Raw genomic sequence first — 10,986 nt, 5'->3', positions numbered from 1 at the left:
AGGAGCATGATCAGAAACACCGGAGGACAGGGCCTGCAGTATACTGTCGGGGAAGTCCAACTCCCAATCTACTGAGACAAGAATGCGATCAATCTTAGTCAATGTAGGCGTGTCCCTCTCGCTCGCCCACGTGAACCTACGCCCATGCATATAAACCTCTTTCAGCTCATTGCTATCGACGAAGCTCCGGAACCTAGCCATCATGGTCCTGTTGAGATTTGTGTTACTCTTCTCCGACGCCCGCAAAATCATGTTGAAGTCTCCAAGCACCATCCATGGGCCGGGGCAGAGTGCGCGCCTTGCTTGAAGCTCCTCAAGAAAGGCGGTTTTAAGCAAATTGCCTTGAGGGCCATAAACCACTCCGCCAAACAGAACCATTTTTAGTGTGCACTTGACCCGTGATGAAGTCAGAGTTTAAGCTGAAATGGTCAATCTCGATCGCTGAAGAGTCCCAAGCAACAAGGATACCTCCTCTAGTCTCCACCGCGGGTTACCAATGAAAACGCCAAGCCCGACCGGGTCATACTTCCGGTCGGTTCATACCGCAGGGTATATCCCCGACAATCCCCCTCCAGTGCTCCTCCTCTTCTGCACTCCATCAATTGTCCATTTATGTTTTCCTCCTTCAGTTTGTTTTGTTTCTTCACTAGGATTCTACTCCTCACACTTGCTAGACAGGAAGGTTGTTAGAGGTATTGGAGAGGAAGGCATTCATATCATATAATCCATATCATTAATTACACCTTTTTGTACTTCTTGTCATGTGTTAGTTCTTCCTCCCTTATTTGTGAAAGATGGTACAAAGGAAGGCATAAATGATTATGACGACCAAGGGCGCCACTTAATAAAATTAAAGATCAGTCATATAAGATATTGTGAAATGTATTCGAGGGTTATCTCTAAAAATCTATCATATCCATTAAGAGAGCACGCTAAACGCCAATGAATTGAATTGGCCTGATACAGCATATACAACAAATAAAAGCTCCTCAAATATAGAAAGGACAAACTCACCCGCAAAATAAAAGAGAGGTGAAACTGACGTTGAAAATTTATAATTTTTTATTCAAAGAAAATGTATATTTATAATATATCACTCTTTATCTTTCGTACTTGGAATAGTGAACAACAAACTAAGAGTAGGAAACACAATGATAAGCCTTTTTCAATCAGTGAATAAATAAGGCGAAAATGAGGAAGCAGGCAGTAAACGTGAGGCGCGCGAGGGAAGCACAAACAAGTAACCCCCTCCGTTTCTGAGCGAGAGAGCCTCCTCTTCCTCCTCCGGGTCCTCCTCCTCCTCTTCTGCGCTCCTTCGGTTGTCCGTTTCCGTCTTCCTCCATCAGTTTCTTCCCTTTCTATCTCTAGGCAGGTTGCTTGTTAGGGAGATGCTCTGCTGCTTTGGCACTCACACACACCCTGCTCAACCTGCTCCGCTTTCGCGTGACCAATCTGTAGTGATGGCCAGCAACAGCGCCAACAACTTGCCCGCGGCCGGCGAGGGGGCAGCCGACCGTGCCTTGGGCTCCCAGGAACGCCGCCTACGCCGCCGCCGCCGCCGCTCCGCTCAGGTAGCCGAACAAAGGGAGGGTCCCCGCGCGGTACTGGCCGCCCGGTTGCGCGGGGCGTACGGGGCGGCTGGGATGTTGGGGAGCTACCGGAAGATCATGGAGGAAAGGTATCGCTGCGCCCGTCCTTCTTTACTTGGGTTGACGGCTCGCGCATGCACTTCTTCGCCGTCTTCGACGGCCACGGTGGCCCCGAGGTAACCTAACCGCAGATCCCCTATCTTACTCGTGCCAACTCCACCTCGACTCGACGGGTTTGAGCGTTGTGGTGCAGGTGTCTGCGCTGTGCAGGGACCATATGCACGCAATCCTAGCGGACAAGCTGGCCCGCGCGGCCGCAGCCTACCGAAAGGAGAACCAGCAGGACGAAGAGGCGGAGCATCGCGCCTGGAAGGCCGCGCTGGCACGAAGCTTCATGTGGACGGACGAGCTGGGGGCGTCGGGGGTGCCCCGGGGCACCATAGGTGGGTCCACGGCCGTGGTGGCGCTCTTGGTCCTGGGCCGCATCATCGTGGCCAACTGCGGCGACTCCCGCGCCGTGCTCTGCCGCGTCGGCCGTGCTGTCCCGCTCTCCCAGGACCACAGGGTGAGATTAAATGTGTCAAGTGTATGTAGGAGTATTTCTCTGCTTTGGTCGGCCGGACAAATTTTAGCTTCATACGTGGATGCAGCTGGACCGACCGGAGGAGATGGCGCGTGTCACGGCGGCGGGCGGCGTGGTGTTCAACTACGGCGGGGTGCTGCGCGTGCAGGGGATCCTTGCCAAGACGCGCGCGCTAGGTACATTCTCACACGATTGCCCTTCCCATCCATACAACCGCTGGCATGCATGTTGTGTTACTACTTACTACTTACTAGCAAACAAATCACCTTCCTGAATTTGTTTGCTACTGGTCAGTGTCTCTGTTGATTGTCATTAGCCTATATGTTGCCTTTTGCCATTACTTCGACCAAAGCTGCTGGCGTGTTGTTTTGTTTTTAAGCACCATGTTTTGTTGTTCTCATTAGCATTGCCTATATATCGAAGAGAGAGGGCAATTTTTCTTTCAGAAATGATATGTAGCGAACGTCAGATTTCTGGCTCCTCCCAGAGAACGACTATAGGGTCATCAGATCCAGGGCACCAATCTTGATGCACGCTAAGTAGCCACGTCAGAAAAAACCGTTCGCTCTTGAGTTGTCTATCTGGGAACGCTCGTAGATGAAATGGACGTGCCCAGCCGATGTCCACTCATCTCTATTCCTCATCCATTCACAACCATGGGGAAGAGCTCCGGCCGGAGGAGGGCGCGACCACGATACTCCTCACCGGCGACCCAGTCTGGGCTGCTCTCGTGAATAGGTGGTAGGCGTGATCCCCTCCAGCTTCAGGCTCGGGCCCGTCTTCATCATCCCCATAGGTCAGGCCACTGCTCATCGTGTTTGGTTGCATGAATTTCTCATTGGCATCACTCTTGAATCACCAGTGTGCAATTAGTTCGTGTCAAAGAGATCTTGTAGTATAGTGTTGTGTGCCCTTTGATGTGCTAGAGGGATGCAGCTATATTGATGTTATTCTTCATATACTGTTTGTTAGCTACAGTAATTTGATCATGTGTATGTGTTGTGGAAGATGATTCCCCTAGGATTGTTGTGTTGTTTGCACACGTGTGATAAATGTTGCCATGGCAAGTTATAGATAAATCTGCCCCTTAAGAAATTTTGCAAATTTACTACATCACGACAAAAAATAGAGAAATTTGTAAAAGTGAAATGGAAAATTTATGAACTATAACATGGAAAATTTAGAAGAGAAAAAATTAGGACTAATCATATGGAAATTAAGAAAAAGTTTATCTCCTACATCATGGCAAAAATTACAGGTTGCAATAGTTACAAGGGAAAATTATCAAAAAGAATTTTATAGGACAAGGTAATTTTTATGTAAAAATTATTGAACTAATTGCATGGCAATTTTAGGGGAGAATTGTGATCTCTAGAACATGATAAATTTTTAAACAACTTTGAAAACGTTCAGTGTTACAACATCATGGCAAAAAAAATTAATATGAATATTATGGGGGCATACTTTTTTTATTGAAGACGTGGCAAAAATACTAAATTGGCCAACTTTTTTCAAAGTCCAAATCTCATAGTTTTACCATGTGCCAAATGCATTTGCTACATATGCCATCTTTGTTAAAGATCAAATCTCCTAAATTTGCCATCTGCCAACTTATAAATTTCAAAAACATGCTGTGTTTTTACAATCCCTAACTTTTGCCATGTGCCCATCGAAATTTCCTAAAATTGCCATCTTTTTTATGGAAAGAAATCCCTAGCTTTGACATGCACCCTTTTACAATTTGCCAAAAGTAGCCCTGTGTTTTCTTAGAGAACAAAATTCCTAAAAATTGTCATGTGAAATTTTTATTATAGGTAGCATGGCATTTTTAGTATTGAGACCATTGAAAATTTATCAATTGTACCAAGGTAATTTTATTATAGGTAGCATGGCCATTTTTATTATTCGTACCACGACATTTTTTTAGTTAGAAAATGGCAAATTAATTAATTAGAGTATAGTAGTTTATTCAAGATAGCATCATAATTTTATTATTCTAGAACAATGCCAATTTTATTCGTTATACCATGGAAAGTTGGATAATTTCACCATGCTAGTTTTATTTTAGGTAGCACGGAATTTTTAAGGTATTTTGGAAAAGTTTCTACTTTGTCACATGGCTGTTTTAGAAAAATAAAATCCATTTCCTAACCAAGATTACATTTTTTATGTATGGCAAACTTCTTTTTTGGACCATGCAATGTTTTCTTTTACCCATCATGGCAATTTTAATTTCACACTGCACGACATATTTATTTTGAACATAACCATTTGAAATTCCTATTTTTAAAATTATTTTGGACCATGGGAAGAAATTTCACACCATGGCAATTTTATTCAGCAAAGCATGGTAAAAACATTGAATGGCATGGAAAAATATTATCGAACATAAAATGGCAAACTTGTTTTGAACATTCCTTGTCAAAAAATATATATGATGAAACCATGACAATATTTGTTAGTTTTTCACATTTTTCCTTGGCAAAATCTTGTTTGCCATTATAATTTTTATGAAATAGATTTTTTTGGTTAAATCAAGGTATGTGATGACAACAAACAATTTTCAAAATTTAACATGCTTTTCTGAGAAACAATTTATCCTTTTAATTTGCTAGGTGACCAGTACATTTTCTAATTTTCCATGATTTATTAGTGGATGCTATTCTATAGAGTACAAGATGATTTTTTTTAATATATCTTAGAGCATGGCAAATGTAAATTTATGATTTACTATGCCTTTTATGTATTAGGATTTTTGTACTTTTTGTTTATGGCAAACTTTTCCGAAAAATGAGTCAATTGGGCCTATCTTTTTTTCGTGCATTCTCCATGGGCCAACCGGCAGAGACCTCCTTATTAGCGAACTATCAGGAGAAAGGGTTTCGTTCACTGCAGGTGTCATGCCCTAGCGAACACATCGTTAGCTGGAGGCAACCCCCAGATGACGATCACCACCTATCGGACTCCTTTTCCATTTTCCATGGGCGTGTTGCCTTATTTGTAAATTTAAATAAAAGGCTACTCTATACAATACTATCATTTGTCACATGATTATTTTTTTAAGTCTTGTTTGCTTCATGCCCACATGTTTTTTTGTTCAAAATATAGACTCCGATATTTAGATAAGAAAAAGGCGTTTTATAGGACGGAGGTTGCAAGACAGAAAAACACCAACGATGTTGTTGATGAGAACTCCACCAAGGGAAGAGCATCGTTGCAACAAAGAAGTATCTGCGCCACCATGAGGACTCCACCAAGGGAATCCTTCCTGAGTATTTTTAAGCCACTTGAGCGACACAATAATGTTAGCAGAGTACAAGGAAATGAATGTACAAGGAAAAAATAGCCTTCTTACATAAAGACAAAAATAACATTCAGACAAATGTAATCAAAAAGGAAGATTTAATTTTTGCGTCCATGTGTGACCTTCTAATGAAAAAAGCAAATTAAAACATTGTCTTGCATTTAAGTACCAAGAAAAGAATGTAGAAGGCGGGGTTTATCCTACTTTTTAAAGAAACAATTGAAACATAGTAGGCTCAATCATAAAAATAAAATTATAGAATGCCCGATTATGTTAAATGCATACACGTAATAGTGTACCAAGATGTATCAATGGGCACAATTCTGCTCTAATTTTGAAGCATGCTTCCATAGCACCCACAGATACTAGATGGGGCCACTCATGATAATATGTAGTGAATTCGTGTATTTATTGTAGTTGCATCCTATTATCTAATCAAATACTGCATTGAGCTATCTTTTCACAGTCTTGCCTTCAACAACCATACTTGGTAAACCGTGAATTCAAACTCATTAATAGTCTTACCTTTAGCAAGGATGTTATTATGTGTTGGTGCATTAACAATGATGTCAAATTGATAGTTCAGATTCAGTTTATTTGAACATTGTTGTTTTCTGATAAAATCTTTCATAAGTGGTTACTTACTTGGTCTTGATGGATATATGAGAGTTGATTTCCTAATTAATCCCAAAATAAAATAACATAAATGCCAATTTTACTTTTTTTGGAAAGGTTATTCATTTCTATAACAAGTTGATTTTTCTTTAGTATATGTGTGTACTGATGCTTAAGGTATTACATCTCATTAAACAATGAACTATACTCATAGGGCACATGCTCCTCAAGCCTGAAGTGATATGTGAGCCAGAAATTACCATAACTGCGAGGTCGGAGGATGATGATTTCATGATCCTTGCAAGCGATGGATTGTGGGATGTGATGTCAAACACGGTGGCCTGCAGAGAAACCTTGAAATGCTTAGAAGATAAGAGCACCAATGCTGGCACAATGGTAGGCCGCGAAGAAGAGGTTCGGTGTATATGCGCTACGTTCCACCTCACGGATCTCGCCTTCCGTATGCATAGCCGAGATGACATATGTGTGGTTGTGATTGATCTAAAGATCAGGGGTTAGCTACAAAGATCAGATCACCATCTCTACAAGTTACAAATTTGACCTGATAGGAATTCAGCTCTATGCAATCATGGCAAAGCAAAAGCTCTGTTGATTGGGATCTTAGCTCTCTAGCTAGTTGGTTGGTTTTATTCAATAAAAAGAGTCTGCAGAATAACTGGTAATATGGATGGATAAAGAATTTCCATGGATAGAAAATAGTGTGGTTGTGTGGAATAAAAAGATATTTGTAAATCAATGCAAGGATGATTGGATATGAAGTTGAATTTTATGTTTCCTGCATACTGTCCCTGTTATTTTTCTTAACCTAGCATTGTGATTTGCACTCTGAATTGTTATTAGGGCAAGGCAAGTATTGGGTGCCATTGCTCCCACAAATTTAGTGTTTGTATCTTTTTGAGACTTGAGGGGTGCACGGTAGGATGATGCGAAGCTAGTCCTCGTCCTCGTCCTCGGAGACAAGGTCAATCACCTCTCGACATCCGCTGGAGGGGCCTACCTCACCATCAGTGCGGGTTGCCAGCTGCACCTCATCCCCATCGTCGTACATAAAGTAGCCCTGCCCATCGAGCTTGTCAAAAAGTTGGTTGACCTCCACGGTTATTCTAGCATCCATGTCAGTGTCCTTGTTCCTCCTCTGGTCCTTCTCCTTATTGGCCCAAAAATCACGCTCCGCTACAACAAGGTGTGGATTGGCCTCAACATACCTAGCCATGTACTCCTTATTCATCTTGGCCAGGCGGCGTGCCTTCACCTCCTTACGAGAATAAATCCGTTAAGGAGGGGCAAGGACACATGTTTGGCATCCTCGGGGAAGTCTAGGTCAGTCAGTTTCCACCCATACATGGAAGTCACCACAGCATACGCATGAACGGTGAGCTCGGGGGTATCAAACGTGCCAAGGAACAGCCAATCACCATCACAGGTGATCCCCCGGAGTCGAATACCACAAAGCCCGATCGCAGGAGGGCGGCAAGGGGCCATCCTCCTGCACGAGTGTCATGCGAGAACGGTCTCTGTATCAAACTTAATTTTGCAAAGTTGAAAACTAAATGAAGAATACACAACAACTCTTCATGTGGGTTAACTTTCAGTCAGTTGATGCTCCCTTCAACAACTCTCACCTCTCAAGTGGTGGTAGATATGTATGGTGGGGCACTCCTTGCCTGTTTATTTTGACTGTCGGTAAGGGTCGTTACTCCCATCCCTTCTTGTGTTACCAAGGTCTCACAGAAAAGAGATGAGAAGCAAGGACCACCTACGACAATAGCAGGTATCTTTCCTCTCATAACATCTCTCATCTCTCAATGTTATTTTGACCGTCAGTGATGGTCGGTCCTTTCATTCTCCGCTACTTTACCGAGGTCTCAGAGGTGGAGGACGAGAAGGAAAGACCACCTACGAACATCCGGTATCCTTTCTCCAAGAGCATCTCATCTCTCACTCTCATCTCTTTCAAAAGGAAGCATCATTGGAATGAAATTCAACACACTACATAGCTAATAGCGATGCATACCCAAAACAAGTACAAGTTAGACGCATTTACTAAGTACAACCATTTAAACTACATAATCTAGAAAGTTACCTAAGGCAATATCTATGAGCATAAGAGAGCAAGCAAATTGCAACGTGTCGATAGACCTTATCCTGCTACCCGATTCAGACCATGTGTAATCAACATACTAAAAACAGCAACAACACAACATCAACAAAGCAACACAGTTCAGTTTTAGAAGTATGCAGAAGATGCACGGATATCGTAATAGTAAAAACTCTTACTAGGGCATCTCCACGGAAGTTATCGTGGTTCAACATGTGCACTAGTGGCACGTATTGACCATAATGTGGAGTTCGATAATAGGCATTGTAATTCTCAATTTCAGTACAATATGCGACAAGATGATTTTTCTCCTGATAAGTTAACTCAGAGCCATCGGTGTAGTAGGTTCTGTCTACCATCTTCCACACATTCTTTGAAGAATGAAAATAAGCTATCAATGGAAATAAGATGTCAACTATTTTGATATAAACAATATAAATTAAATAACTATGTTTGAGAAACTCACATAGCGGTAGAATTGGAAGCATATCAACAAGGACCCAAATGTCCAAATTGTCTTGGTTGATGTCAGGATCACCAAGATCCATGGTGACAAACATACTGTAGGTGTCAAAACCGGCGGATCTCGGGTAGGGGGTCCCGAACTGTGCGTCTAAGGCTAATGGTAACAGGAGGCGGGGGACACGATGTTTACCCAGGTTCGGGCCCTCTCGATGGAGGTAATACCCTACTTCCTGCTTGATTGATCTTGATGATATGAGTATTACAAGAGTTGATCTACCATGACATCGTAGAGGCCAAACCCTAGAAGCTAGCCTATGACATGATTGTTGTTCTGATCTATCGACTAGCCTGGCCTCGGTTTATATAATGCACCAGAGGCCTAGGATAACAAGAGTCCTAGCCAAATATGCCGGTGGGGAGGAGTCCTTGTCTTGATCACCAAGTCTTGTGGAATCTTCCTTGTATGCGGCAGCTGTCCGAACTGGCCCATGAGTATACGGCCACAGGGAGACGACGTGGTGAGGACCCCCTAGTCCAAGACATCGTCACATACCCTCTTGAAAATCATACATCTTGCAAAGTGCTTCCCAACCCGGGCAACCAAAATGGGATACACTCTCAGAATTGTATAGATTTACCTCAAAATCCATACCATGATGGGTCCTTAGGTTAATTTTCTTTGTTTCATTCCTCTCATGATCTTCAAAACCCATCCTCTCCAAGACATAGCGTCTTACATGGCATGGGATAAGCTAGTCGAATTGTGAAATACGAAAATTACACGTTGAAGTAGTAGAAGTCGAGCTTAATTACAAAAAAAAAAACTTTGCGTCGTAGCTTACCGTATCACAATCGAAGGCGTCCTCGAGCTTAAGGCTGAAGCGCCGACCTTCGTCCAGGTGAGGCATGTCGTAGAAACCCCGGTTGTCGCTGCACCAGGAGCATTCCCCGGGACCTTCTTCGTCCGACGACATTTCCTATGTTCATAATTCAAAGATTAAACTTGTACAATTAAATATATGTACTACAAAAACTAAATTAGATCATTATTATTCATCACGGGTTGACTATCGGTCTGTCAAGTCTTTTCTTGAAAGCTCTCAGCTCATGTGGTGTATATATTCGACCGTCGATGATGGTAGCTCCTCCTTTCGTTCCCGAGTGCATTACACCAAATGTCTAGCACACGCGAACGAAGGAGAAGCTACCTCCACGACAACATTCGGGATTCTTCGTCCTCTCATATATGGTGGAGACTCTCCCTCACTGATTCCTCTCTGACATTTGCGACCGTCAGTGATGGTCGTTACTCCTCCTTCCCCTAGTGCATAACAAAGGTCTAGCACCCGAAGAAGAAGGAGAAACGACCCCCATGACAACAGTCGGGATTCTTCGGCCTCGACGGACTTAAAGTGAACCCGAAATATCGTTTAATTACCTTTCTAGAAAATCCAGGCCACTCGATATTTCCTACATATTCTAGCACAAGTCATGCCAAAATTCACGGAAAAATTCCGGCATGACCTTTGCTAAAACAGGACATATCGAGCGCCTGAAATTTGCCGGAACAGAAATTAATCAACACTCCGGTAAAACATTGGCCACTCGGAGGTGTAACCTGCAAACATGACCGGCCACTTGGGCAACCACATATCCTATTTAAGCAACACAAGATATACATGTTTTTATCTACATCATATCTTATAGGACTCATATTGACATGGAGATTTGGCTGGTCTCACCTCGAGGTCGGAGGGGGTCGTTGATGGGGACGACGGCGGGGATGATGGAGGGGCTCCTTCATTTCTGCAAAAACAAAAACCCTATAAGTTATCACTAATACATCCCGAATAGTATCATACATATAACATCACTAATACAATTAAAACCCTAGCGAACGATGGGTATCGACGACGAGGATGCTTAAACTAAAAAAATAACAACAAATGTGACATGTTCAACTAGTTCTATTAATTCAACTAGTTTTACTAAAGATAAACTTACTACAAATAAAAATAAACTAGTTGTTTCTAAAAATAAACTAGTTCAACTAGTTATATTAATTTTCTTACTAAAAATACATTATTTCTATTAATTCAACTAGTTCTTACTAAAAATAAACTAGTTCAACTAGTTTTATTAATTTACTTACTAATTATTTTAAACACTTACTAAAAACAGTAAAAAAACTACATTATACAATAGTAAAAAGCTACAGTAAAAATGGAAAAAATAGATGGACGGACGAGGGGAAGGGAGGAGGAAGGAGAGAGGAGGAGGGGGAGGAGGCTGGTGGGATCGGAGGAGGGAG

The 10,986-nt window shown here is 42.3% G+C and overlaps 1 protein-coding gene across 1 annotated transcript; it reads left to right on the top strand.

Annotated features, from left to right (window-relative positions):
* Nucleotides 1-1,684: 1,684 nt before the first annotated feature.
* LOC119289837 (probable protein phosphatase 2C 37) lies at nt 1,685-6,774 on the top strand. The gene is made up of 4 exons (XM_037569044.1): nt 1,685-1,765; nt 1,843-2,154; nt 2,240-2,348; nt 6,306-6,774. Exons 1-4 carry the CDS (start codon nt 1,724-1,726, stop codon nt 6,608-6,610), a joined length of 768 nt encoding a protein of 255 aa, XP_037424941.1. The 5' UTR covers nt 1,685-1,723; the 3' UTR covers nt 6,611-6,774.
* Nucleotides 6,775-10,986: the final 4,212 nt, after the last annotated feature.

The sequence above is a fragment of the Triticum dicoccoides genome, chromosome 4A (assembly GCF_002162155.2).
Source record: "Triticum dicoccoides isolate Atlit2015 ecotype Zavitan chromosome 4A, WEW_v2.0, whole genome shotgun sequence".
NCBI lineage: Eukaryota > Viridiplantae > Streptophyta > Magnoliopsida > Poales > Poaceae > Triticum > Triticum dicoccoides.
The sequence above is the reverse complement of the archived record's forward strand: the minus strand, read 5'-3'. Positions and strand labels throughout refer to the sequence as shown.

Coding starts and splice junctions, on each gene's coding strand:
- LOC119289837 (XM_037569044.1), top strand. CDS start 1,724: ATGCACTTCTTCGCCGTCTTCGACGGCCACGGTGGCCCCGAG. Junction 2,155..2,239: donor CGCTCTCCCAGGACCACAGG/GTGAGATTAAAT, acceptor ACGTGGATGCAG/CTGGACCGACCGGAGGAGAT. Junction 2,349..6,305: donor TGCCAAGACGCGCGCGCTAG/GTACATTCTCAC, acceptor CTATACTCATAG/GGCACATGCTCCTCAAGCCT.